General features: G+C 54.4%; 14 protein-coding genes across 14 annotated transcripts; 7 read left to right on the forward strand and 7 right to left on the reverse strand.

The window, feature by feature from the left end:
• Window positions 1-192: 192 nt before the first annotated feature.
• GNI_089450 (hypothetical protein) lies at window positions 193-2,620 on the forward strand (the record flags this gene model as incomplete). Its single annotated transcript, XM_011132493.1, has 3 exons — window positions 193-465; window positions 1,018-2,501; window positions 2,581-2,620. 3 exons carry the CDS (start codon window positions 193-195, stop codon window positions 2,618-2,620), a joined length of 1,797 nt encoding a protein of 598 aa, XP_011130795.1.
• Window positions 2,621-3,773: 1,153 nt separating this feature from the next.
• GNI_089460 (putative oocyst wall protein) lies at window positions 3,774-4,841 on the forward strand (the record flags this gene model as incomplete). Its single annotated transcript, XM_011132494.1, has 1 exon — window positions 3,774-4,841. The coding sequence occupies one exon, from the start codon at window positions 3,774-3,776 to the stop codon at window positions 4,839-4,841; it is 1,068 nt and encodes a 355-aa protein (XP_011130796.1).
• A 211-nt stretch (window positions 4,842-5,052) lies between these two features.
• On the reverse strand, window positions 5,053-6,141 carry GNI_089470 (hypothetical protein; the record flags this gene model as incomplete). Its single annotated transcript, XM_011132495.1, has 3 exons — window positions 5,053-5,370; window positions 5,469-5,580; window positions 5,717-6,141. The coding sequence occupies 3 exons, from the start codon at window positions 6,139-6,141 to the stop codon at window positions 5,053-5,055; spliced, it is 855 nt and encodes a 284-aa protein (XP_011130797.1).
• A 258-nt stretch (window positions 6,142-6,399) lies between these two features.
• Window positions 6,400-7,182, reverse strand: GNI_089480 (peptidyl-prolyl cis-trans isomerase, cyclophilin-type; the record flags this gene model as incomplete). Its single annotated transcript, XM_011132496.1, has 2 exons — window positions 6,400-7,014; window positions 7,168-7,182. 2 exons carry the CDS (start codon window positions 7,180-7,182, stop codon window positions 6,400-6,402), a joined length of 630 nt encoding a protein of 209 aa, XP_011130798.1.
• Window positions 7,183-7,234: 52 nt separating this feature from the next.
• Window positions 7,235-8,474, forward strand: GNI_089490 (autophagy protein Apg6; the record flags this gene model as incomplete). Its single annotated transcript, XM_011132497.1, has 4 exons — window positions 7,235-7,641; window positions 7,725-7,944; window positions 8,031-8,141; window positions 8,358-8,474. 4 exons carry the CDS (start codon window positions 7,235-7,237, stop codon window positions 8,472-8,474), a joined length of 855 nt encoding a protein of 284 aa, XP_011130799.1.
• A 159-nt stretch (window positions 8,475-8,633) lies between these two features.
• Window positions 8,634-10,464, forward strand: GNI_089500 (putative protein kinase; the record flags this gene model as incomplete). The annotated part of the gene is made up of 4 exons (XM_011132498.1): window positions 8,634-8,788; window positions 8,967-9,849; window positions 9,980-10,234; window positions 10,351-10,464. The coding sequence occupies 4 exons, from the start codon at window positions 8,634-8,636 to the stop codon at window positions 10,462-10,464; spliced, it is 1,407 nt and encodes a 468-aa protein (XP_011130800.1).
• Window positions 10,465-10,499: 35 nt separating this feature from the next.
• Window positions 10,500-10,885, reverse strand: GNI_089510 (hypothetical protein; the record flags this gene model as incomplete). The annotated part of the gene is made up of 2 exons (XM_011132499.1): window positions 10,500-10,685; window positions 10,754-10,885. The coding sequence occupies 2 exons, from the start codon at window positions 10,883-10,885 to the stop codon at window positions 10,500-10,502; spliced, it is 318 nt and encodes a 105-aa protein (XP_011130801.1).
• A 248-nt stretch (window positions 10,886-11,133) lies between these two features.
• Window positions 11,134-12,065, reverse strand: GNI_089520 (proteasome subunit beta type; the record flags this gene model as incomplete). Its single annotated transcript, XM_011132500.1, has 2 exons — window positions 11,134-11,528; window positions 11,639-12,065. The coding sequence occupies 2 exons, from the start codon at window positions 12,063-12,065 to the stop codon at window positions 11,134-11,136; spliced, it is 822 nt and encodes a 273-aa protein (XP_011130802.1).
• A 156-nt stretch (window positions 12,066-12,221) lies between these two features.
• GNI_089530 (N-acetyltransferase) lies at window positions 12,222-13,167 on the reverse strand (the record flags this gene model as incomplete). Its single annotated transcript, XM_011132501.1, has 5 exons — window positions 12,222-12,372; window positions 12,483-12,585; window positions 12,723-12,832; window positions 12,913-13,054; window positions 13,125-13,167. 5 exons carry the CDS (start codon window positions 13,165-13,167, stop codon window positions 12,222-12,224), a joined length of 549 nt encoding a protein of 182 aa, XP_011130803.1.
• A 142-nt stretch (window positions 13,168-13,309) lies between these two features.
• Window positions 13,310-13,684, reverse strand: GNI_089540 (hypothetical protein; the record flags this gene model as incomplete). Its single annotated transcript, XM_011132502.1, has 1 exon — window positions 13,310-13,684. The coding sequence occupies one exon, from the start codon at window positions 13,682-13,684 to the stop codon at window positions 13,310-13,312; it is 375 nt and encodes a 124-aa protein (XP_011130804.1).
• Window positions 13,685-14,262: 578 nt separating this feature from the next.
• On the forward strand, window positions 14,263-17,010 carry GNI_089550 (hypothetical protein; the record flags this gene model as incomplete). Its single annotated transcript, XM_011132503.1, has 2 exons — window positions 14,263-14,359; window positions 14,402-17,010. 2 exons carry the CDS (start codon window positions 14,263-14,265, stop codon window positions 17,008-17,010), a joined length of 2,706 nt encoding a protein of 901 aa, XP_011130805.1.
• A 159-nt stretch (window positions 17,011-17,169) lies between these two features.
• Window positions 17,170-18,406, forward strand: GNI_089560 (putative IWS1-like protein; the record flags this gene model as incomplete). The annotated part of the gene is made up of 3 exons (XM_011132504.1): window positions 17,170-17,430; window positions 17,625-17,963; window positions 18,260-18,406. 3 exons carry the CDS (start codon window positions 17,170-17,172, stop codon window positions 18,404-18,406), a joined length of 747 nt encoding a protein of 248 aa, XP_011130806.1.
• On the reverse strand, window positions 18,386-18,964 carry GNI_089570 (Alg14-like oligosaccharide biosynthesis protein; the record flags this gene model as incomplete). The annotated part of the gene is made up of 3 exons (XM_011132505.1): window positions 18,386-18,760; window positions 18,810-18,888; window positions 18,927-18,964. 3 exons carry the CDS (start codon window positions 18,962-18,964, stop codon window positions 18,386-18,388), a joined length of 492 nt encoding a protein of 163 aa, XP_011130807.1.
• Window positions 18,965-20,426: 1,462 nt separating this feature from the next.
• GNI_089580 (hypothetical protein) lies at window positions 20,427-26,419 on the forward strand (the record flags this gene model as incomplete). The annotated part of the gene is made up of 4 exons (XM_011132506.1): window positions 20,427-22,577; window positions 22,645-25,329; window positions 25,443-26,222; window positions 26,309-26,419. The coding sequence occupies 4 exons, from the start codon at window positions 20,427-20,429 to the stop codon at window positions 26,417-26,419; spliced, it is 5,727 nt and encodes a 1,908-aa protein (XP_011130808.1).
• Window positions 26,420-27,007: the final 588 nt, after the last annotated feature.

Here is a 27,007-nt window from a genome sequence, read left to right on the forward strand (position 1 = left end):
ATATGGTAGGCACCGATCCGTTGGACCTAATACGCCAGTCGTACGAAGAAAGAGCACAGAAAAGATTTGCGGTCACCTTGTTATCGGATTCGCGGCCGTATTTGATTTTTATGAGATAAGGAGACCGTGGGGAGATATATCTAACCCGGCCGGGATTTTAGGCCGCCATTTTTCGATTTAATAATACCCACAATGGTGGAGAGGAACACCACTTATATCAAGAAGCAGCACGTGAAGTTGAAACGAGGTCGAGTGTACCCGATCGGGAGTTTCTTGTCGAATACACCTTTCAAAGGTCTGTGGGACGACTCCAAGTCTGTAACAGAGAACTTGAAGAATGTGTCTTTCAACAGCATCAAAGACGCACTCCCCAAGAAGCATGTGACTGAGAAAGAGTTAAGTCTGAGTGAGAGCGACAAGGATGTCTGTAGGAGGCTGGTGGCAAAATACGGCGACAAATACAAAGTAAGAGCGAAACGGGTGTAGCGGAAACAACACACGGGTGTGGCGGAAACAACATACGGGTGTGGCGGAAACGGCGCGCGGGTGTGGCAGAAACAACACGCTAGACCGATGAGTTTGCAGTTGATGGCCAGAGACGTTAAGCTGAATCGATACCAGTGGAACGTGCCCAAGTGTCGTGCGAAATGTCAAATTTTCCTTGCGTTAAATGCGAAAAATAATCTTGTGCAAAGCTGAGCACCAATCCAATTTTGTGCAACGATGAGCAACTATCAAACTGTGATCACGCACGCAACAGGGCTCATGAAGACCTGGATGAACGGGTCGTGAGCGGCCTATTTGAGAACACAAGTTATTGACAAGCGCTGGGGGCAGGAACAGACACACGTGCGCGACTCGAGCACTGGAAGGAACTTGTTAGACGTTCCTCGACGTTAGATGGCGTGCTTGGAGAGGTCTGAACCTGTTGTCATGCCCGGGCGACAGGTTCGGCGAACGGTGAACGATGGTAAAGACGAACGGCGGTAAAGAGGGTAAAATTAATTTGTGGTGTAGATGCGAGGTCCGGTAGCAGTGGAGAGAGAGGTGTGGTTGCGTGCGGTAGCTTTGGGGTTGTATGTCGCGGACGGGACTGCACCTGGGGGAAACGCTTTGGAAGAGGATGTTCCGGAAAATGTTTCACCGGTGGCCGGTTCGGTTGCCGTGGTGGTGGATAGCGCGAATATGTGGCCTCCGGATGTGGCACGGCAGGCGGACTGGTTGCATCAGTACTGGTTGGCGGCGGACGCGGAGTGGTTCAAGGCGTTGAATGGACTGGGCGTGACTCGGCAGTCGAGACATGTGCATTGGATGCGATATTCAAAGCCGTTACTGGGGGAGTTGTTGCACGCCACTCCAAAGCTGACCACTCCGAAAAATACTACCACGCAGGACGGCATTCGGAATGGTACCTTGGAGGGCGGCACGACGCTGGACGGCACGACGCAGGAGGGCACAACGCAGAACGATACGTGGACGTTGCAGATGTCCCCGGTGGATGGGATCTGGGAGCCGCTGTATTTGCCAACCCCCGGGTTCACGAAGCGGCTTACGGACCGTACCGGTGTGTTTGAATCAGATTTGGAGGCACATACGAAGTTGCGTGGTCTCTTGACGCCCGAGCAGTGGAAACGACTGAAGGGTATCCGGCTCTGCGACTTTGATTGCTGCCGTCTTGATTACTTGGAACTGGCAGCCATATTATGCGAATTCTACCACGCACCTCTGGGAGAAATAAATCCGAGCACGCACGATTTTATTGTAGAGAAACTCGGCGGCCTCAACGCACTGTACAGGACGGCCTGCGTTGATACGCGTATGCTCTGGGTCAGCGCCTGTCTACTCGAACACTCGCAAGTTGACATCGATACTCTCGTCCGTTTCTGCATACACACACTCCAGTTTAGACCCGGTCGTCTAGACCTTGAGTGCCTACGCAAGGCATTCGCTCGCTTCGAAGATTACGACTGTAGACCTCCACTAAACGAAAACATATGCACAACCAGGCTCAGTAGCCACCTACACCCCGTCTACGTCTCCGCACACACCTTCGGAACCGTCTTCCGCGCAGTCGCCCATAGTAAGCAAGCCATCTATGGCAATCTGCTGCTCCACGTCCGCGCCGAAAAAGCCAAAGCCAAAGCCGACCATGGAGCAATGCAACCCGTAGCGATGCAACCCGTAGCGATGCAACCCGAAGCTATGATTCAACAAGAAACCGGGTTCCTGGATGAACCTCAGTGTCCCCCCCGAAAAAAGCAAAAGCGAACCTCCAGGCACTATGCTAAACCGTGTAACAAAACTACAACTAAAACAGCTACCGAAATACCTAGATCCAAGGCATCCAGGCCCGAAGCACCCACGACCATAGCACTCAAGCCCACGACCATAACACTCAAGCCCACGACCATAGCACCTAAGCCCATGACCATAGCACTCAAGCCCACGACCATAGCACCCAAGCCCACGACCATAGCACCCAAGCCCGTAGATCCTCAGTCGTTCTCAACATCCCCAGGGATGCGGTTGCCTCACTCTTTTCCGGCGGCTCCAGTGACCCAGGGACCTCAGCCATGGCAGATGTGTACAGATTTTCAAGCAGTTCACGTGCCGCCGGTAGTCTTAGGGAGTCAGGTCACGCACCCGCTCTCGGTGGTCTCAGCGTCTCGAGCTTCTCACTCGTCGCCAGCACCCCCAGGGATGTGGGCGCCTCACCCTTTTGCGATAGCACCACTGGCCCGAGAAATTCACTCATGGCAAATACGTCCAGAGATTCAAGCGGCTCACGCGCTGGCGGTAGCCCGAGAGACTCGGGCACCTCTCTATTGGCCACCACCCCTCTGTTGGCCAGCACCCCCGGGGACTCACCCGCTCCCGGAAGCCCTGGTGACCAAAGCGCCTCACCCGGAAAGCCCAGTGACCAAAGTGCCTCACCCAGTCACAGACCCGTTGCCTTACGGGTCGGGTGCTGCTCCATTGATCCAAGTGACCCTAACGCCCCTGGCATTACGAACACCTCGAGCATCTCCGTCGGCAGGTGGCCAGACCTCAGTGGCTCACTCGCTTCCGGAAGTCCCGGTGACCGAAGCGACTCACCCAGTCCCGCTAGAACCAGCCCCGGTGCCTTTCTGGCCGGTAACTTCTCCATTGACTCAAATGACAGAAGCGTTCCCGGCATTACGAGTGTCCCAAGCATCTCCGCCGGCAGACGCGAAGACCTCAGTGTCTCACCCGCTCCCGGAAGCCCCAGTGACCAAGGTGGTAGCCGCGGCGACTGGAGCGTCTCACCCGCTTCCGCTAGCCCCAGTCCCGTCGCCTTACCGCTCGGTTACTGCTCCGTTGATTCAAACGCCCCCGGCACTACGAACAGCTCAACCGTCGGCAGACGCGAAGACTTCAGTGGCTCGTCCGCTCCCGGAAGCCCTAGAACCAGCCCCGGTGCCTTACAGGTCGGTAACTGGTCCATTGACTCGAGGGACTGATGCGTTTTCGGAAGCCCCAGCGACCAAACGTCGGGGGTCTTCGATCACCGAGGCCAAGACCCCGGCGACCAAGACCCCGACGGCCGAGTCCCCGGCGACCAAGACCGCTGGGGCGGACTCGACAGCGAAGGCGCTGGTGGCGCGTACGCACGCGTCACTGCCACCGGTGGCGCCGACTTATCGTGCGGGCGAGTACCGGCGGCGGCGGTAGGGTGCGTGTTGTCCCAAAAGACATTGTGCACCTGGGAGTGTGTGCGCACACACGCACCTCCGAGCGGAGACCGAGCACAGATGAGATCGTTCGTCACTTTGGCTTTTGTTGGCATTGCTGCCTCGCAGAAGAGCGCGACCACGGATCCCGTGTACTCGTGCCCGGCCGGCTTCACGTTGAACGGCAAGACCTGCCGTCGCCAGGTGTCGTCCCCGGCGTCGCTCTTCTGTCCCGTGGGTGTGTTGGAGAACGGCCAATGCATAGCGCCGGGCCAGAAGGACTCGCACTGTCCCGTGGGCACGACCCCGGTGGCGGGCGGTTGCCAATCGCGTTCGCAGACGCCTGCGGAGCGTGTGTGCCCGCCGAACACGCACGATATCGGTGGTGAGTGCCAGACGTACGGCGTGACAGGCATCGTGGAGGTCTGCCAGACGGGCGAGCTGATCAACGGTGAGTGTGTCACCTACGAGCCGGTTGCGCAGCTCAAGGGCAAGAGGTGCCCAGCTGGTTACACCGAGCAGAAGGGCAGTTGCTACAAGACTGCGCAGATGGACTGCACGCCGCCTCACCAAGGCAAGAGACTGTTGCAGGCCAAGGGAGCCATGCCGACGCACGGCAAGGGCACTGTCAACCTCGCTGCGCCGTATCTGGCCGCCCATCTTGAGCCCGCTACCGCGCCCAAGTACGTGCCTACGCCCGCCAAGTTGGCTGTGACCCAAAAGCAGTGCGAAGTCAAACTCGAGGCTGCCGTCAACAACGAAGCCAACTGCCCCGCCGGCACTGTCGCTCACCATGCGACTGGCTGCGCCACCAAGCACGTGGAACCATCCGCCGTTGCTTGCTCTCTTGGCGAGTCCTACCTCTGCTTCCCCGCTTCACCCGCTCCCAGCACACTGAGATGCCCCCAGGGCTACAACCTCCTCGGAGACATGTGTGTCAAGACTACCGTCTCACCCCGCGCCGTCGCCTGCGCCGAGGGCTCCATTCTCGCACCCAACGGACAGTGCATCCAAATCCTTGGCGGACCTCAACCCAGATGCCCGCCCGGCCAACAGGTCTCTGGCACCATGTGCCTTGGCAGCGAAACCGTCCCTCCCCAAGTGCAGGTCACCGTTACCTGCACCGGAAAAGACTGCTATCGCCACTAGACTACAGATAGACGTGCTTCGAATCGTGCCATAGACTAAATGCAATCAGGACAATCTCACACTCCAATACCGTAATACTGGGACCAGGGATACGTAAAATGGACGTGGAAGGGACAGGGGTTACACGTATGGAGGGTATATGAGATAAAGAGGTAGGTAGACGGCAGGGGACAAACCACAGCCATAGTAACCATCAAACGTCCGAGACCCATCACAGAGTCGAGTCATCTAACGTAATCACACCGTTGGGTTCTGACGTTGTGATAATGAATTCCGTCACTTCTTCATCCTCTGCGGTCTCTCCCTGTGCAGTACCGCCCCGCAACAACACCGGTGGACAAGCGAGGCTGGAGTGGTAAGTGTCCAGGAGCAGTCCTTGTTCCAGAAGCCGCCCTTCGTCTTCCAGGTACTCTACCACCTCAGCAACCGACGAGAGCTTGCCAAGCTCGTCTCGAACCATACTCTCGTACACCTTCGAGCCGTCCGGATACCACTGAGTAGCTTGAAAAGCGAGTTTCAACCACGCAGCCTGCAATCACCGTCGTAATGTAACCAACCACTCATAGTGTAATCAACCACTCGTACTGGTCGGAGTTTTCTGCCCGCTTAATCGTACGTCGTGCTTACTGTGCGCACGTCTTTGCATGCCTCTCTAACTATCGGTAACGTATTGAGGCTAGTGATAGTCTCCAACATGGCAGTGGGCTCCCTTTCAGGTTTCTCAGGTTGTCCGAATTCCCTGCTCAGATTCTGAGCCAGGCCCTGAAGTGTCCAGCCAGTCACGATTTCTTACACCGGGTTGTGGTAGGTGATAGGGCAGGGGGGGTCAGGGGGTAAGGCAGGAGGTGGGTGGTAAGGGGGTGGGGCAGGGTAACGGTACCAACAAAGCCGTGTTTGCTCGTTCGGTCATGATGGCTTCCGCGGCGCTGATGCTATCGAGTGTGCCAGTGGCTGAGTCCTGGACGTCGAGTGCCACGTAGGGATCGATTCCTGAGTTGACGAGTGTGGCAAACAGACACGCACTCTTGGACTTCATAGCACCCGCAGGCAGAGCGTTAGGACCCCCACCATGTTCGCGTTTTATCCCGTGTGCATCCGGCTGACACAGCGGGCAGTAGTACTGTGTGGGTGTGGCGAGGGTGGACAGTAACTCAGGTGGCAACTCGGACGGGGCGAATCGCAAGTCAGGCCGGTATTCGAACACGCCACCGCCACCGCACACGATACACGACCTCGTCTCGCCCCCTTTCCGGCTCTTCTTCACCCGTGCCGAAGCTGCCAACCGCCGTTTGACTCCCATGTCATCTTTCGGAACGCCGCAGTTCTGACCAACCACTTCTATCAGGAATTATCGCGCCGTGGCTGTTTCTGACCAACAATTCTCAGGCAGCAATCCTGGTTCAGGAATAAAGTTACGGAAATAAAATACGACCAACAAATCGTCCCAAAATCGTCAGACCAAAACGGACCCTGCGTACAGAACCTCTCTGTTTCGGTCTTTCGAGTGACCGTCGGGATTCCCATCGTCCCCTTTCCATGCGAGCGGAGCGGTGCCCGTTTAGAGGTCGCTTTTGGTGGCGCGGGGGACGCTGCAACGAGCGTTGCTGGGTGCGGCTTCGACGGAGCAGGACTTGATGGTGAGTTTGCCGTCGGTCTTGCCGGATCGAGAGCCGCGCGCTTCGATTTTGGTGAGGGTAGACATACCATCAGTAACGCATCCGAAGACGACATGACCGCCGTCGAGCCAGGGCGTTTTTGTGAAGGTCATAAAGAACTGGGAACCGTTTGTGTCAGGTCCGCGGTTAGCCATTGAGAGGGCACCGGGGTAGTCGTGGAGGTAAATAAAACTCTCGTCAGCGAACATTTCGCCAAACTTGGAGCGCCCCCCAGTGCCATTGTGACGAGTAAAGTCGCCTCCCTGTGCCATGAAGCCTTGGATCACGCGATGCAACACCGTATCCGAGTAATGGTTACGACATGCCCACTCGAAGTTCTCCGCAGTCTTCGGCAACTCGTTCCCGAACAAACCGAGAGAAATCGTTCCCAAGTCCGTCGTCTCCCCGTCGCTTGTCAACGATACGTCCAACTTCACCACCTTACTCACCTCACCATCCGCCAAAGACTTGGTCGGCTTCAACTGCTTCTCACAAGCAACCAAACCAAATAAGGCAGCCTAAACATTACGATAAGAAGGAGGGAGGGATCAGGAGAGGTAGCAAGAAGGAGGGGAATAAATGCGCAAGGAAAGTGGCCAGAAATTGGACCGGGTTCCGGCCGGCCTATCGCTAGATACAGAGAGAAGTGCTACGGGAGCCCGGGCATTTACGAGTCTGAACTTCATCTTGAGATATTCACAATCGGCGAAAAAAAACTGAGCCGCACACCATTCATGAATGCTTGATCAGTGTTGCAAACATAGATTGCTGGAGCAGTTATGTGACGAGTGCCTGCTGCAACTGTCTGCGTCGCTGGAAGAGCTTCAGAAACACGAGGGTAGTATTCTCGCCGCCCTTCAGGAACCTCTTCCCCAAAACATTGAAGTGGTGGATTGGTTAGACCCCGGGCAGTATTCTCGGTTATGCGCAGTCAGTAAAGAATCGGAAGCAGGAGTTGACACGGAGAATGCGGAGGCGGTGCAATGGAGCAAGGCAGTAGAGAGGAACATTCGCACACGCCGTATCTTGAACATTAATAGACAGCGACTGCACGAAAACGAGACGTGTGCTGTGAAAATGGACAGCCTGTGTCGAAAATATGAAAGGACCAAAATCGTGCTACTGGACACATGCTTCTACATCTCGTACGCCGGCTTCACATCACCCTGCCGGCTTCACATCACCCTCCCGGCTTCACACACTCTGCCTGTTCACACCTTTCATTAAGAGTGTTTGACGACTATGGAGTCATCAATGGTTGCCGTATCGGCCGACGGCCGAACAGCTGGGTATCCTCGGAGGAAATCAACACCGGACTCGGCTACCTGGCGTTGTTAGTGTCAACTATCCGGAGACGCGTGTTTTCCTTCGCGAAGGATCTCCATATTCCCCGAGGAGCCTGCCATGCAATTCTAGCACGCGGACGACAGTCAGCCATAACCATAGACGTAAGCCCTTCCCCCCCAGAGTTCTTCCCCGGGGTTCTTCCCCAGGATACTTCCCCCCGCCTTCGCTGATGGACGTTTTCTCTCAGGGCGACGACCAGACTGAGTATCCTCTCAATATTGTGGATGGTCTCCTGATGCCATACTTTCACGTACCCAAATTCGATGTAGCTTTGGTTGGCCTGTTAGAGATATACAGAGTAAGCTCCTCCCCCAACACACCCGGCATCATTTCTCGCTAGGATGTAGTTCAAATCATGAGGAAACATTTATTCAAGGATCTAGGAGAAGAACCTTTCCGGTGAGCACAGCAGCACCCACCGACGCTCCCGCCAGAGGACCACCGGAACATCCCTCCATTGGAGTCCCTCCATTGGACGTCAGATGGACAATCCCTGCGCACAGCACTGGTGTAGTCGCTGAGTTATGTTGCGGGCACTATTGCTGTTTTCAACCTCATACTGTTCAGGGTTACAGAAGAAGGTTATGTGAGAGGCATTTCCATTCGATATGGCAACAACGAGTATGAGTGAGTAAACCGTTCCGGGTCGGGTCGTCCCACCAGTCGTGGCCGCCGCCATGTCCGCCCGTCTTTTAGGTGGACAGAATGTATCAAGCTCTTCCTAATCGACGTCAAGTGGTTCGTCGGCGAAATGGCGCGTTGGGAGGTACAATGTTTTTCTTGCACTTAAATGGACCATCCGTTGATCCCTTTCGTGCTACAAAACTTATCAGAGAGGAGCGGCCGCCAAGAGGGGATTATAGTGCGGTACCGCGACCGAAGTATCGTAACGTACAATAAAAGAGATGACACTATCACCGTTAAGGGAAAGGTGAATTTTGCGCCGTAAGAACGTTCAAGCCGGTGTGTGCACACACGTGTGCTGGATAGCCGGCACGTACGGGATTAAGCACGTACGGGATTAAGCGCGTACGGGATTAAGTGTGTATGGTGTCACTGGCTAGGGTCACTGGCTAGGGTCACTGGCTAGGGCCACTCTCCCATTCCGACGTGCGCCGTGCAGGATTGTATCTGATTGTCCGTTATGTGGTCAGCAAGTAGACCTGGATTCGTTGAGTTACGAGGCCAAGGCGTATTTTGCGTTGCTTCAGGAGGCACTTAAGACGTGGCGGGAGACTCACAAACATGGGGCAAAAAGTGGTCACCGTAATTCGATGCATCTATTACCTTCGGACATGAGTGACCTAACGAACCCTTTTATGAGTTCTGCGACGCAGGAGGACCAAAACCTGAGAAACATTCCCAAGCATCTTTTGGTGGATAAGTACTACGAGACATTCTTCGTAGAGACCCGAAAGTTGGGTTCCGGTGCGTATGGGCAAGTATATTTGTGTCAGCATAAGCTGGATGACCTGACCCTGGGTGCTTATGCAGTGAAGAAGATTCCAGTGGGGGATAGCCGACAATGGTTACATAAGGTTATTCGCGAAGTCAAAATGAGAGAGGGCCTAAACCATCACAATATTGTCTCCTACAAGCACTCTTGGCTGGAGCTGGTTAAGGGTCAAGCAATTAATGCTCCCGAAGTACCCTGGCTATTCGTCCTCATGGAATACTGCAACGGCGGAGACCTCGAAGAATTAATAGAAGCTATCGGAGATGGACTGACTGACGAGATGGTCTGGGTCTTATTCCTAGATGTCCTCTGCGGCCTTCAACATTTACATCATACTGGCGTCATCCATCGTGACCTGAAACCCTCCAATATCATGCTCAAAACCGAAGATGCCGATGGCCTTGAGTACTATGGAACTTGCCACACTTGCCACGCTCTCCTAGCCGACTTTGGTACTGCGGAGTATGTAAAAACTGGCAGTCGAAGCGGACTCGGCTTCACCGGGACTGTAGAGTACACGGCACCCGAACTCCTCGAACAAGACGACATGGTACGTATACACTTTGGCGAACACACACTTGACCAAACATACACTTGACCAAACATACACTTGACCAAACATACACTTGACCAAACATACACTTCGGTCGACACACACTTGAGCGCACACGTGTGCTTAGGGCTGCTACACCCACAATTACGATTACAAGAGCGACATGTGGTCGCTGGGCTGGGTGCTGTATTATCTAGCCTATGGCGCATTGCCGTTTGGCGAAGGGGAAGAAGGACCGGATGGTGTGCGGAAGCAATTATTGGCCTTCAAGGCGAAACTCACAGGCACTCAACTCTCCCCCGCCGACATTCCCTTTACCGAGACCCACAAGGCAGAAAGACCAGTACCGATGCGACAAATCATTGCGGCCCTACTGAATCCCGTAAGTCAATCGGGAAGGGCAACATCCTGGACAAACACTATATCGACAGCCCCTTAACACGACAACCATGGTGAGCAAGTTGCTCACTTGCCCGGGGATCATGTCTCTCGCTGCAGGACCCGGTGTCGAGACCGTCTTGCGACTTCTTGTACAACCATCAATTCGTTAAAGAGATCAACAGCACATTGACAGTCAAGCCTCGCGTCCAACTTGCGGAGTTCCTGAGGTAGAAGCCGCCGCAGTCTAAGAGGCCATCTGGAGAAGGCTAGTCTGGAGCATCTCGAGGAGGCTCCGCATTGAACAGCAGCCGCTTACATCGGTCTCTGCTGCCGAAGACAGAGGCTGCCCACAAGACCTTGCCATCTACTTGGCCTTTGTCCATGGAAAAGGCCGCTTCCTTCGCTTCTGCGGCCGAGGCCATGGTTACTACCATGGCGACTAGACGCGGAATCTGCAGCCATGGTTCATGCGTGTGTGGACACGTGTCGTCATTTATGCACAGTGTATCATTACGCTTACCCTCACTGGCGCAACTTTGATCACGGTTCCGAAGCAGGCGAATATTTCGCCAAGATGTTCGATCGTGACGTGGGGCGATAAACCACTAACCAAAATGTTTCGGTCGTCGAGAAGCACGGGGTGACTTGCCATTTTGATTGACTGGTAGAAAAACACGGTCGCGGATTTTGCTCTGATTCTATCGGAATAAAAAACATCCGTTGCGGCTTGTCGATCAAGCATTCGTTCGGTCAAGCCCGGTGCCGAGGCCGGGGTCAATTGAGCCAGTGTTGTTGTTCCGTACGTGGATATCAGTCCCGCAATGCCGAGGTCTGGACTTTCGTGTTCCTTTACCTTTTCGCCATATGCAGTTAGCCAGCCAGCCAGTTCTCAACTCGCAGTTAGCTGAGGAACTCGCAGATCTGGTCAGGCTTGAAAGGCCTGATCTCTCTGACTATTTCCTTCAGCACCTTTGTCTGGCCGAGGGTAAATGGCGGTCTCGTGTAAGGTACCTTGTCCCCGAGCACCGGCATTCGGTACTTGCGTGTCAGCACGGGGTTCCAGGGGTCGTTCAAACTCAGAACCACCAGATTCACTCCTGTGCCCGACGCCAAGTCGTTCATGACGCCAGCCTGAATTGCATCTGCACAGAGTTCCTTCGCCTGTTCTCTATCCATGTCCTTTTTATACCCCGCCTCCAGCATCGAGTTCGCGTAGAGACCACCACTGCCCATGGCCATGTACGGCAAGGAGTGCGAATATCCATCCGGCGAGACATACCACAACGACATTTCACCTACAACATTCACGTGAACCATAGCGCTAGAATATGCGGCTCAAGAAGCAGTAGCATAAACACAAGTAGCATAAACACAGGTAGCATAAACACAAGTGGCATATTGTTACCTGTGGGGTTTACACCGCCGACGATAAGGGCGGTTTTGAGGAAGCCTTGGTACTTGAACAGTTGGTTGCAGAGTCTTGTGACACATGTTTCGACTCTTGGTAGTGAGCCAATCTGCCGGGCGAAGACGTGGAGTTCTGCGGAAAGGTTCATGGTAATGTGGTCGAGGTCGGCAGCAACTCCGGCTCCCGCACACCAGAGGTTGCAGTATATTCGGTGGAGTTTGAAACAGTGTTTATCTGAGACTGTAGAGCCCATGGTGGCCCTCATATCGGCGGCCAGTACGACGCAATCCTTTGCAATAACACCGCAAATAGTCGTTCCTGTTTTGAACGCATTTGACTTCACCAAAGCATCGAGGTCAGCCGGAGCCTTGGACTTGGCCTCGAACGTAATTTGTTCCTGCTCATAGGCGTCCACGTAATCCATTTTTAAAAATCAAAAACAAAATGATCACAACGTGGACCTCTTACCACAACGTGGACCTCTTACCTACCCACCTATTGCATTGACCATATTTCAAGACTCCAAACAAAAGGTCCAAACAAAGACCCGGTTCGTCACACCTCACTCATCGAAGAATATTTATCGCCTCTTTTTACCCTTGTCCTTTTTGCCCTTCTTTACACGGGTGGTGGTAGTAGCAGTCGGTCTGCTAACCGGTGCCTGCAATACTTTCCGCATACTGAACGCATCTTCATTATTCTCATAGTACCCCACTTCGCATTTATCAACCCTGCAATATACACACAAAGTCACAACCCCGAACACCACTGTCCGATAACATCGCCGAACACTGCACCATTTTCAACATGGACCCGCCCCCCTCTCGGATGAAGGTCTTACTGGTAGCCTAGCACATTGCAGTACAAGCTGAACGCCGACAGATTCGTAACCCGTACATGTAATGATGATTTCTTCACGTCGAACGTGTCCACCATTGTATTGTCTGAAAGGAGCGGAAATCCATGACGCCCTTCGAAACTGTGTACTACACCAAACTGTGTACTACACCAAACTGTGTACTACACCAAACTGTGTAGTACTGTGTGTCATCCGATTAGCTGCGACGTAGTTGATGCTTACGGGCCACATTCATTAGCATCTTCGCCAATCCGGCTTGTCGATGAGTCCGCAGCACGCCCAAACTGGTTATGTGACCAACTGACGACTTATCGCCTTCTTCCTCGGTCTCACTACAATACATTAATCTTCGAATGGAGGGAGGGACTTTGATTGAAAGGGATAGGGACTTTATTTTGTTTTGGATACCTACATTTTGCCAAGAGTATAACCGACTGGGTTCTTGTGGGCATCTTCAGCGACGAATTGGAGCTGTGGCCATGACAGCCGCTTATAGAAATAGTATTTAAGTTGGTAGTTCTCCGGCAGACATGTCAGATTTAATGCCTGGGCAGCTACGTTTCAAAGGGTTGCCTTAAGTGTCTTATGGGATGTGTGTTAGAAGTGTGTGCGAGGCTGAGTTACCGAATAGGTCATCGACCGTAGCAGGTCGGATTGAAAAAGCCATAATTAAATGAACCGACTACCCTCCTTCGTCGGCCTGCTTCATTGGCGTTCATATTTGGCCTCCGCCTTCGGGGAACGGGCAGGTTGACCGGTCGGTGAGATAACAGAATAGCACTCAGTTGTCTAACTCCTTGGGCCGAAAGTTACTTGGAGCTTATTTGTTCAAGGACTTCGTCAACCGTCTGTCCTGAGACACCCAGCGTCATCAACGAAGTGAGTTCGCCTTGTAGTTCTGACTTCAATGGGTCGGTAGCCAGCTTCAAGAAGGGGTTGTACCAATTATGGCAATGTTCAATAAGTGAGGTTCCGTGTCCAGCCAGTTGAAGTCTGGCAAGTGCATTTCTAAGCGCCGATTTTTCATGGTATCTTTCCATTAGCTCTTTATTGTGGACACTGACACCAAGTTCAAACATGTATGAGCCACCGTTATGGGCGAGCAATATGTGGAACGCTCCTCCTGACTTGGTTCCACTTGGGTTAGATTTCTCCTCGATGAGGAGGGCTTGCCCGGTTCTCATTGCTGTCCCGTCCGAGTTAAGGATTTGTATATCGCGCGGAAGTGCTGTGTAGGACGGGATACCGTAACATAGCACTCGCAAATCTTGGGAAGATCCCTCTTCTCTGTGGAAAACAACCAGGGGCCAAACCCTGCAGCCACCCTCTGTGTGAGTGTGCGGACACGTAATCGTACTCATTGGACTGCACCCGTCCAATGAATTTGGGTTCAGCGGAACGCTGCTCACAACCGTAGGACTGCCATAACTGAAGAAGACGAAGGGTGACTTTTAGCTGTGTGTGTGTACCATACCACTCGGGTATTTTGTACCACTCCAGCAACCCAGTTGACCCAGGGTGTCAGGGAATTATGGGTGTGGATTAGTTCAGACCCCGCAAGGCGGCACTTACTCCCAGGCGGCGACCAATAAAGCCAGAATTGGATTGTACAAGATCATGGTGCAAGGGCACGATGATCAAGACCAGTGATGTACAAACGGGTTATTGGCTGTGTGCCTGCTCATACACTGAATTCGTCTACGAGTAGGTATATAGACGAGGTCGCAAATAGTCTGCTTCCACCGTTGACAAACATCGCACCATGGTTGATGGTAAAGATCACTTTGATTTGTTAGTTGAGTCGACGACTCCTTCGACGCTCCAGAAGAATTACGCGGCGTCTGAATTACGCGGACGTGGTAAGCCTCGTTAAATCCCGCGACGTGGTTTGTAATCATTAGAAGACGAAGTTATGAAACGATGGAAAAGACTATTGGCAGAGGCAGAGTTCCAGAGCTCAAAGACCTATGTGGATGGATGCTCCAATTTGTCAGTCAACTTGTCAGTCAACTTGTCAGTCAACTTGTCAGTCAACTTGTCCGATAGCTTGAATGAACTGAACTACCTTGACTTTTTTGATAACTTATGGAAGCTGTTTGTCACGGATCAAGCCCAGACTATAAGGGATTATCATCGCAGAATGTTGAAGGGAAAAGTAGACGGAATTCAAGCGACCAATAATATGGTAAATCGGGTGATGGATCAAGCGCCCGATCAGGTGGTGGCAGACTCAGGTGGTGTACCCCTAAAGCCAGCCATTGTGAGTACAGTGAATATCATCCGATACTGGCAGACCGTGGTGGTTCCTCTTTATAAAAATTTGTCGTCTGATATATGTCATGGCTCCAGAAAGGATCGGAAGATGATAGTGGCTAGAGAGTGTTCGAAAATACTGAAGGCGTCACTGTTAAATCGAGCCGTTTGGCTGATTGAATACCTATGGACAGACTGGCTGAGACAGAAGTATCTGGAAGCCACCGTTTTGCCATTTATTGTTGAATTGCGAATACTCTTGTTCGGTCTGGATTTAAATATTCAATGGGTGTCCACTCTTATTGAACAACATGGTGGTTCCAATATAGGTGATTTGAAGCAAAGCGGTTCGAACCACAATGGCGGGGACTTTGATAAAGGCGACAGACTTTTGGGGACGAAAGCTCAGGCCGGCGACATCTCGGCACCGGTTAAGGTATCTGACCGGATTCCTGCGTTCAAGCACCATCTACATAAGGACGAGTTCTTTACCTTGCTCGGTTTGTCACCGGATCAAAGACATATGCTTTTGAAGACGCAGAATTTTGCAACAAATGAATTTGTTGATTCTTACGAAGGGATAAAGGATTGTGGCAGGGTCCCTTCATCGATTGACCCGGCTTCGTTGCTTCCTGACGTTGTTCCTGATGTCCCTCCCACTGTCAGAGCCGGTCTGTGTGCACACACAGAATTGTGTGCACACACAGAATTGTGTGCACACACAGAAGATGTGTGTGCAAATACAGACGGTGTGAGTCAGCACAAAAGAACCGTAGAGTGCAACAGCCAGCAGCATCGTCATCCCCCGTGCGGGCAGGAGGATGGTCGGGCGGTCGACCCTCCAGACAAGATGTCTGCGACAATCTCGCACGGAGACATGCAGGATGCGGCGGTTGCGAAAGAGTTATTGGAACAGTTTAATGTGATTGTGGATCGGATCAAAATGATAGCGTTCATCTCGGACAGTGCGTCGGAGGAGGTGGACAAGTCGGCGTACGTGCTGGTGAAATTGATTCAGGTGTTAACGTGTACGCGCAAAGCCACTCCCAGGGAGCGAGTAAGTGGCATTGAGAAGTGGTCGACTTTGTATAACGCGTGGATCCAGAAAGCGACCGTCTTGGAGCAGGTGGAAATCAACTCCCGCCAGTTGAAGAACAACTCCGAGCGAGTGGTGGGCATCTTCGTCAGTCTTTTCGGGCCGCACACGAATCTCTTTCTGATTAATTTGGCCTCGCTCATCTGCGAAAAGGTGCTCGAAATCACTGAGGCGGAGGTGCGACTTGAACGGACGACCGAGACTCCGGAGCCTCCGGCCCTCCCGCAGCTGGAGCGCCGGGTAACGAATGCCGACCACTCCGCCCCTTCGTCCGAGAACTCCAGGGAATGTCTCCAACTCCCGGGTGATGAACCAGCGGCGGCGGCAGGCGGAACGCTTGACCGGTCCGACCAGTCCGAGCGGCGGGGTTCCTCCGAGGCCCGTTCCTCTGAGGCCCGTTCCTCTGAGGCCCGTTCCTCCGATGAGTGCATCAATCTTAACAAAAGCGAGGAGTGCCTGGGGCGAAAAGGTTCATTGCTGGGGAGCGGCACGTCGCCGGTTCGCGGTCTACCGTTGTTGCGCGTGTTACGGGGCGTGGTTCGCGTGCCGTTGGAGCTGCGTCTAAAGCGCGAGGAGGGGGAGCGTTTCTTCCGGCAGTGTCGCGATATTTTGGAATTGCTGGGTCGAAAGAAATCGTTCCGTGATTTGCCAGAGTACTCCATCTGTCAGCAGCTGCTGAGGGATGAATTACAGGGTCGGTACGGGAGTGGTGGATTGCGGCTACGTGTATTGTCACGGTACCCATGGCGTGCACATACACAAAAGGGCGTGCTCAACGAGGACCTGTCGGACGGCATCAGCGAAGAAGACCAGGCCTGTGCTGCATGGCTGACTGGCAACGGAGACAGCGCATTACGACGCCGACTCCTGACGCTCAAGAGCGCCTACGAACAACACAACGCACAACGATCACTTATGTTCGATACCGAACTCTCGCGCGTTCGTCTCCGCATTACTTACGGACCTGACCCGCTCTCCGCCAAAACCGCCATCGTCCAAGTCGACCTACTCACCGCTGAAATACTCGCCACACTCAGCTCCACCTCCAACGCAGAAAACGACCGAGCAAACAAAATACAAACCGTCGCCACACGACTCAACCTGCCCCAGTCCATGGTCGAAGAACACCTAGGCAAACTCCAACTACCGACAGCGGGCTAGCTTAAAGGCACAACTAGACTGGCCAGCCTTCCTGGCTAGGACCAATTTGGTAACAACCAGCCTAGGGTACAAGCAGGTGCAGCCTGTCTGAAAGGTCGGTGCTTTTTGGAGGGTAAGGTGGTGGCGAAATTCCGGTTTAATATTATCCCGGCATGTCGGATGACCGTAAGCACACGGCGGGTGGCCGACGCACTTCTCGTAGAGGATTTGTTTGACGAGCCGGCCGGACTTTTTGACGATGAAGGGCCGTCTGTATACTCCCAGATAGAGCAGCAGGACCTCACCGGGAACTCGCGCAGCAAGACACAAATCATTGAACCCTCGAGACCGACCAAGCCTGCACTTCAAGAACATGCAACCAAGGACCCGGCGGGCAAGACCAAAAAGACCAAACAGAAGAAGGAACATCAGGTTCAAAATGTACGCCCTCACACGAACTTATCCACCCGGACTACTCACCCTGTCTGTCCTTACTCGTCGACCCGCACACCTACCCGCTGCTCAACCGACCCGCTGCTCAACCGACCTGCTGCTCAACCGACCCGTACCGCCTCGCATTCTTACCGCCCTGCATTCTTGCCGCCCCGCATTCGTACTGGCGCATGTTGCTTTAGACCGTGTTTGACCAAGCGATGGAGCGTCTCAAGAGCAAGAGACGGCGCACGGAAATTTCCGATCAAGACGCGTCAGATCGGGTCCAAAATTTGCTGCAGAACATGCGGGACGCCTACGATACAGACGTCGAACATCTCCGTCATGGCCAACCAGCAGTTGCCAAGCTGCAGTTAATTGAAACGGTCGTCCGCGAAGTCTCCAAGCCTGTCTTAAACCCACACTTCATGGCTGATGGATTTCTGGAAGCGTGTGCGCTCTGGCTCCAGCCTCAAGTGGAGGGCCATCTTGCCAATTTTACCATACGCCGGCAACTACTAGCGCTCCTCAGCAAGGCTCATGTACGGCTCCCCAGCACCTATTCTTCCACCCCAGCACCTATTCTTCCACCCCAGCACCTAATCTTCCACCCCGTTGCCCTGTTGCAACGGAAATCATTCTTTGCCCTGTGGTTCCTTGGTCCTATCGCTCCTTCGTCCTCTCGTTGTCCGTCGCGTCTCACTCCCACCCCCTCTCCTCAACTCGTATTCTCAATTCGTCTCCTGAAATTGACTCCGCAACCCGTCGCCTCCGTAACCCATCGCCTCCGTAATCCATCGCCTTCGTAATCCATCGCCTTAACCCATCTTCCTTTTAGATAACTCCAGAGCGTATGACGGGCATCGGTCTAGGGGAGAGGCTTGTGCAAATGTGGAACCACCCAGAAGAGACGGAGGCGAACCGTAAACTGATTCGCAAGATCGTAATGATGGTTGCCAATCCCTTACTGAGCCGGCAAAAGTGACGGTCCTAGATATATGGAACCTTCACCTTCCAACAAAACGCTCTTGTACCGGTACATCTTGGGGATGGCGGCGTAAGTCTTCGGCCAGTGTACAATTAATCTATACAAGTAGTGTCTTGTGTGCCGGGGTATATGTGCCGGGGTATATGTGCCGATGATACACTCGGGTGTTGCGTACTTATCAACGAACGGTAGGCAAATTTCAGCCGACATGGATAGGGACCGTGCGCGGCAGAATGACTCGACGTAGAGTATGCGCATGACAGGTCGTCCCTGTCGCCAGGTGGGTACAAGTTTGGCGAGGAAGAACCCAAGCACAACTGGGACGCAGGTACCAGGTCCGTTTACAATCAACTACGGGAGGACGTTGAGGTTGGTGAGGACGAGGTGAGGATTTTCTTACGCCGACGGGACGCGTATACAAGGCCAGCAGGAAACAATAGATCGTCACCAAAATGCACCGAAGGGCAGCAGCAATGAACCTAAGGAGGGGATTTCTAGGCAGGTGTAATATTCTTACGATCCACCCACCGGTCTAATCCTGGGTAGGTTTTTCATTTCACAACATTTGTAGTCTGGTATCTGAGAATAATCGATCTCGGAAATATATGTCGGAGGCCGACGGATGAGTATAGAGTTTGGAGGGGGGGGGGAGAACGGACAAGACAGATAGGATTAGAGCAGAGTAGCACATGGGTCAGAGCAGAGCAGAGCGTGGTACATGGGGACACGGTATACAGATACGGTACATGGGGATACAGATACACAAAATGGACCAGGGTATACATGGGTAAGGTACATGGGTAAGGTACATGGGTAAGGTACATGGGTAAGGTACAAGGGGAGGGAGTCTGTACCTTGCTATGGTTGTCATTTGACGCCTTGAAGAAGGTTATGGAAGCCTCGATTGCATGCTGGTATGGCTGTAGTTCACTGAGGCATCTCGTTTTTCTCGCTACATCTGCACCCGAGATGATCAAAGCCGATTCCTCTTGCAAAGCTTGTAGTATCTTGAGCATTTCCGATGTGTGACCTCCACTGCCAAGAACGCACCAGCATCGTCTATTATACTGAGCGGTGTATGATTGTGAGGCCTCGGACCGGTGTGACCAATAGCGTATAGTGCCACGGCATTACTTGCACTGGCATGACCTGGGAGTCCATTTATTTGTGACCAATAAACAGGACGGCCTTGGCTGGTCGGAAATTAGACGCGAAGTATGCGGCCGATTATAACGGTGGCCGATTGGCGATTGAGAGAAAGGAAAATGGCCCGGATTGGTGAATGACCCGCTCCAGCGATTGTTGGAGTCTTCCCCACCCGTTGTTTTCAACCTAGAGAGTCCTTCAACAATGTCAGAAAGACTGGCAGCATTTTACAGGTTTCGCACACCACCAATGGGTTTCCTTCAACAATGGCCGTCCGGACTCCAGTCGTTTCCTGTCACAGGCTAAGCAACAAGTGGCAGCGACTAAAAATGCCCTTCCTCTTGGACCTGTCGGGGGTGCGCATCATCTCGACCTTTTGAGCGCGCGCAGGAACTTGGTGGGAATTGCCTGCGCTGTGTGGGACTCGGCATTGGGCCCTATTCCCATCAAGCGCGGACGGCGACGTGGATGCCAGTCTCGGCTAAGAAATGTTTTGGCGTTTGTTTGTGGTGTGCACACGATCGATATTGGAGTGGGGGTGGTTTTAGCGCCGGTTGGAACGCTCCATAGAACCCTGAGTTCTCCGTGGAACCCGGAGTTCCCTGCGGAACCTCAATTTAAATACATTTAAATAAGTCTGTTTAAATAAAGGTCCGTAGTTATGTAAGTGGCACTGTGTGTGCAGCGCTGTGGGGAGGGTGCTCGGAGCGTATGGTGTCCGTGGAGAGAGTTGTTTGGTAGGCTACGTGACGCGCATTTGTTTGCTCCCATATTACGGCAGCATGGCGGCGAGTGGGAGAAGAAGGAGTGTGCTTGTCCACAGGACATCGGGGCGTTGTTTATAGCGTCACAGAACACGTTCATTGATGTGATGGAGTTGCCGGCGGCGGAGACGGTGGCGGACTCACGTCTGCGGCCGTTGTCGAGTGCAATGGAGCAAGCGGCAGTGGAAGTGGACGAGGAGTCGGCGGGTGCGCCGTTCGTGTCGGATGGCGACACGTTAGGTGTGCAGTGTGTGGTCGGAGAGTTTGCAGACCCGGTGTTGGTCAGTCACTTGGTGGTACTGCCGCAGGGTTCGGAGCTGGGCGGCGTGGAGGGCAAAACGGTACCCGCGCCTGACCAATGCGGACTGGAGCTCTGGGTCGACAACCTGCTCCCCCTCATTACCATGCCGGTGGTAACGCGGTCGCAGAAATTGGAGGCCGCCATCGCTTGTGGCAAAACACACCGCCTCCTCCCGTCGCCCGGCCCCATCCCCGGCACCCTAGTGTTTACACCCCCCACCGCCGTGTGGCTCGACCAACCGCAGTTCCCTGACCTCCTGATAGCTAGCAAAATCATTATCCGTGGCCGCTTCCAGAAAGCTACCCTTTGCATCTTCGGCCACGTCGTCAAGGATCCCAAACGCACCCTCCGTGCCACTGCCAAGGCCCTCATGCTCCAACCCTGTTTCACGCCCGCCCTCTCCGCACAGGCCTGTCCTGACGCCCACCTGGCCCTCATGCACCCCGCCGAAGACCCTCAGGGCCGTTACACCGTCCAGCCCCGATCTCAAGAGGAGTCGCGGTCTCAAGACGAGACCGTCCCTCGAGACGATTTTCGGGATGGACCACTTCAGACCTTTGGGGACGGACTACCCCCGGACAAACTACCTCCTCCGGACAACCTATCTCCTCCGGGCAAACTATCTCCTCCGGGCAAACTATCTCCTCCGGGCGAGCTAGCTCCTTCGGGATTACGTGGGGGAGTGAGCGCCAGCCCGTTAGTGCGGGGGTTGAAGGCGAAGTTGAGTGCGCCGCCAGGTCCATTGGAGGAGGCAGCGAAGGGGTGGCGCGCCTTACGGGCGCCGCGGCCGGCGGCGAGTTACAATGCGGAGTTCTCTGGTGAGGTTGAGTTGTTTATGGCGGCGGTGGAGCAGTCTGGACGGGGGCCTGTGGAAGCGGGGGTGTGGCGTTTCTGGGATGTGCTGGCGGGGATGGTAGGGGCGCATTGTCCAGGTGAGGGGTTGGTACGAAGAGCTCAGTTCGAGAGTACGTTGTGTGCTTGGCTCCAAGATCCCGCACTGGACAGGCATGCTCCGGCCTTCGCTGCACTTGTCGATTGGGTCCAGCGGGGTTCCGAAGATCTTTCCTTGCAATCGCAGGAACGTCTAACACGGATTGTCGCCATGTTCTTCACCAATCCTGAACGCGTAATAAGACTCAAGGAACTAGCAGACCAAACAGTGAAACATGCACTCACCGCCGCCAGTCGTGATAGGCCCCGCACACTCCGTCTTGCCCTTATCGAACTTGTGTGCGTACTTGTGTCTGCCGACCCACTTCTTCTCACCGGTGACACTCTTGCCATTCTCGACCAAGTCAAAGACGGCAGTCAAGACGTACTCGAAGGCTTCGACGTACTCCGCGCTATCTACGCCGCCAAGTACGCTCTTCTCAAAGGCAGACACGAACAAGCCGTCGACTGGATCGTCGCCCTCTGCGCACCCTTCGGCGCACACTCAGACAAACCCCTAAGTAAACGAAACAACCAAGACCGAACAAATCAAGACCAAACCCGACTCCGGAACCACGACGAAGACCCCCAGACGCGAAATGAACAGTCGCGAAACGACCAATCGCGGAACGAAGGAACGCGGGACGATCAGACGCGGAATGAACAGACCCAGACGCGGAATGAAAAGACCCAGACGCGAAATGAAGCGCCCCGGAAAGTAGTAGATGAACGGCGGCCCTGGGTCAAAAAGGGCACCTCAGACTCATTCCTTTTTATCATCCACAGGCTGATAGAAGGGAAATACCTAGACGATTTTAGATCGAAGGACATCTTGCGCATACCCCCCTCTATCATCGAGTTGCTCCACAAAACCGCGTTCCTCGAAGATACATCCAACCTTCCGGCCGGACCTCTCCTGCCCCACATCATCAATTACTTCGTCCTCACCGTCGATGGTGGCACTCTCGCGCTCTCCGACGAACTCCTCGTCAGGCTCACCCCGACTCCTAACTTCGAAACCGACAAGGTAACATCTACATCACCCCTGGTCCTCCATCCCACCCCCCGGTCCTCAAGCAAGTGGTCTTCTTTAGTTGCGTAGTGTGTCGCCGTTGTGGTTGTTGCTGCACTTGCGGCACGGTTCCTTGAGCGTGAAGGAGGTGGAGTTGGTGACGTCGCGCCGGAACGGGCGGTTTGCGGTTGCTTTGTATTTGCTGGAGTGCGCGTTCCATGGCGCAGGGCCGGAGCAGGAGTATTCGTCAGTGGTGTTGCAGAACCTGACGTGTGCGTTAGAAGACTCGCATGCCCGTCGGCACTTGTTGTCTGCGGTATTGCACCGGCCTGGGTTGTGGGATGAGTGTTTCGGCGAACACTTTTTGGCGAGAACGATTAAAGTGGTGGCGCTGGCAGATGGGCCGGAGGTATACCGGCATGTCACGGAGGCGTGTCTGAGCTACAGCGACTATGAAGTCAGCTACTCGACACAGTGCGACGCAGCCATCCGGCGGGCTGCCGGGCTTGTACACAACTTGGACGTGGGGGACGTCGCAGTCGCCAAGTCGCGACTCATGGGTGGTTTCGAACGTGGCGGCGATGTCTTGCTACCCACCACGTTTGTGCGCGAATCCCAAAATCCACAACGCCGCAAACTGATCAAACCATTGTTGGCACTCATCAACGCCATTGTCGAACTCTGCTTCGAGGAAACCGTTCGGGCCTACCTCTACAAAGACGAAATCGGAGCGGCTGTTGTCATGGCGCCCCTCAACCATCTCGAGAAACCGCCGCTCGCCGTCTCCTATCCCCCGCTGCGCTATCTAGCTCCCGATCACATGCCGCGCATGCTCTGCGTCCTACGAACCTGCTTCTGCGTCTGTGTCTCGCTCACCGTGGGGGAAACGGACTCCGCGAAGTTCCTTTCGTTCCTCGGTCCGCGTCGATGCCGCGATAAGGAGGCGCGCCAGATCTGCCTTAACCTAATTCGTAATTTCGGGCGCTTTGCGCTCTGGGACAAACACCGGCAAATGGACGCGGACATCTGGTACGGCATCAAGACACTCATGGTCGGTTCCGCGCGCAATTGCGACGTCGAACTACTGGAAGCCTGCATGTCTTTCCTCCGCAACTACGTCGTGGCCGCACACCCCGCCGTCCGCTGGTGGCTTTTCAACCGCATCGTCCTCGAGCTCCGCGGCACGCCCGTGCTAGACAAACTCTGTCTCAGCGCACTCCGCGGTGTCTACGACGACGACATCCTCCTGTCGCTTCATCCTCATACCAGCGACGTCGACTGGAGTGTCATCGTCTCGCCCACCCAGCCGCCCATCATGCCCAACCACGTCACGCCCGCCATGCTCGACACGGAAGCCGGCGTCGTCCTCTGCCTCTCCTGCCCCTCCACCGCCACCCGCCTCGTTCCCCGCAAGTTCAACGACCCCAAGGGCCTCGCTCTCGACGGCGACGAACAAGCCGTAGCCCTCCGGATCGCCGGCGAGCCTCTGGAATTCGATCCGGTGCACCGAAATATCCCCTTGGCGCACCGCGCACACGTGTGTGCGCTGCTTCCTTCCACGCATTTTAAGGACGCAAACTCGCTCCGGGTCAGCATGTGCTGCGACAAATCGCGGGTCTACTCTACCAGCGTGTTCGGGGGACCAGTAGACATTTATGACCGCGATAGCTTGACCTGGAGCGTGATTAAGGACGTGGTTTGCCGCAATCTTATGGACCATGTCACTGCGGAGTTCTGGCAGTCGGCGCTGTCCTCCGAACTGTCCATTGAGGCTGTGGCTTCGTTGCTGGATCGCGTCGTCCTAATCTTGTCCGATTCCAACGATGAAGCGATGTTATCTCTTTGCGAAGAGTACTTGAACCTCTTCGTTAAGTGCAGGTTACCCGTCACGCAGTTATTAACGGAGAGAATGAAAATGTTGGTGGAGGTATATTTCGATAAGAATGATACGCGAGAAGAACAGCAGTTTTTGCGGCGACTGATTTTCCCGCGAGTTGAGCGACTTCTTAAAGCGACAATGCGGGCATTACAGAACGTGCAACGAAGCGTCGATTTGAGCTCGCTAATCCACCTTTGCAATGAAGCAGCTAAAGGCTCTAGTCGGATTGTCATGCTGTGCGTGGCATTGCTGTGTCAAATGTACAATGTAGCTCTGAATCAGCCCGCGCTGATCTTCTCCCTCCTGAGTTCACTACGGACGCTAATGTCAAGGGCCATAGACTTGGTGGGCGACTCTACTCAGGACAAAGATTCTACTCGGGACAAAGACTCCACTCGGGACAAATACTTCTCTGAAGACAAAGACCCTGCTCAGCAGTCGGAAGAGGACGCGAAGAACCTGTGCATTCTCCTCAAGTGCTTAGCTATGCAAATGGCCAACAATCCTTTGCGGATAGCCGTGACCCACGACACTGACGACACCATGCTCGACTTTGCCTCCCCCCATTTGGTTTCCGGAAACCCGGACAGCCTGGGGATGCGTGGAAACGAAGTCATCCAGATAATCGCACGAAACGGGACGCTGGGTCTAGCATGTGTCCGGCTCTGGTCGCACGAAAGCGTCCGGAAGCACGTGCAGCGACTCATTGAAGTCACCCCCGACCAGGACCGTTTTATCCTCGTGAGGCTGCTCACAGGAACCAACACCGAGCTCCAAACACATCCCCGTTACGAACAGTTCCTGGAGGAAAGCAAGCTCAGACCGATGAATGGCGCCATTCAAGAACGGCGCCTCAGCGATATAATACACACAGGGAGCATCATTCCGGTAAGCTCCACGGGCACTTTCGACCAGAGGGAGATTTTCGCCACAGGGTTGGATTTTACCGTATGGGGTTTGGGGGATCATCGATCAGGTCGGCATTCACTTATTTCTGTTAGTTGGGCGTGGTGGAGATCCTGGAGGACTTGGACGCGATGGTGGTGGTTCCGGAGGAACAGGTGAAGTTTGGGACGTTGGAGAGTTTCTTCCCGAACGAGTCGGAGTGGTTCCTGTCACCACAGTTTGCGATGAAGGTGACGCAGGTGAGTGATTTCTGCAGTTCGGAAGACTTGCTGGCGAGACCATGTGTGTTCGAGAAGACGCTCAAAGTGGAGAAGCCTCTAAAGATTCCGATGGAGAGCATCGAGGACCCGGATGCGGTGATGGCGGCGGACACGGACGCGAACTTGAGGCAGAAGCGGTCTGTGTCGGCAAAGGTGCAGAAGATGGTGAACAACCCGGAGGAGTGGTCTTCGTACCAGCAGTTGGCGAACCAGCAGTTGGCGAGTCAGCCTCAACTAGTGGGGCAGCCACAATTGGCGGGACAGCCTCAACTAGTGGGACAGGCGCAACTAGTGGGACAGCCACCGGCGGCGCCACCGCCGCAGACGGATTACCTGATGTACAACGCCGTCGACGGTGGCGGGAGCGAGGTGTTGGACAATTGGGACACGATGATCGCGCAACACCAACAATTACCCACGGACGCCTGGGGACCCTCAGCACCGGAGCGGATGCTCGCCGAGCCGTACCAACCGGAGGTATACGGGTCCTTGCTGGCGCCTATCCCGGTGAACACCGCCGACCCGCGAGTGCAGGTCCTCATGAACGATCCCGCATTTGCCGCGCTCGTGGTAGACTGTGCGCAACATGGCATAGACTTTGCCGCGCTCCTTAACGTAAGCACACACGTTCGATGCACGGGGGAAGGTTCCAGGGGGAGGTCCCGAAGGAGTCCCGATCAGAGTGACGTGTTTTGTTGTAGAACCCGTCGGTTTTGGCGACTGATATGGGATTGCGTGCGCAGTTCCTGTTGGTGGTAAAGCAGCACCCTGCGACTCACACAGTGCTGCAGGAGGTGGGGGTGCCAGTTTGAAATTTTTCTTGAGTAAAAGATGATTCTTCCAATGTCGATGTATAACAGTGATGGCACGCCGGCTCCGAAGGGGTGGGGCGGGACGCCGGAGACAAGTACGCCGGCAGGTGTGGCGGTGAGTAGATCGTCGTCGTTTGGTTCGGAGGTGGCGCGGACGCCGCCGATGTCCTACATCACGGGCCCGACGGTACAACGCGCGTGGGCGCAACAGGATCCGGACCAGCGCTTCTCTCCGCCTCCGCCGAGGACTCCGCAGATGACTCCCCGTGACTTTGCTGTTCGCGACCCTCTGCCGCAACGCGCGACTAGCGAGTTCCTCCAACGTACCGCCGACCTAGGCGCACGTGACCTGGGACAGCGAGAACTCGTCCAGCAACACGCATGGACCGCCGGCAAACGCAGCATAACGCCGCCACCCGCCGTAGTCCCCCCTTCCGTCATTACTGAGAACATCGCGCCGGGCCAAGCAAACGAAGAATGGGTTTCCATTAGCACTGCCAACATGTCGCCCTTCACCATCCTCAGAATCAAGGCACTTATTGAACTCTCATCCATACCCGACGATTATCCTTACTCCGTACGTCTCAC

The sequence above is a fragment of the Gregarina niphandrodes genome (genome assembly GCF_000223845.1).
Source record: "Gregarina niphandrodes unplaced genomic scaffold scaffold00017, whole genome shotgun sequence".
In the NCBI taxonomy this organism is placed as follows: Eukaryota; Apicomplexa; class Conoidasida; order Eugregarinorida; family Gregarinidae; genus Gregarina; species Gregarina niphandrodes.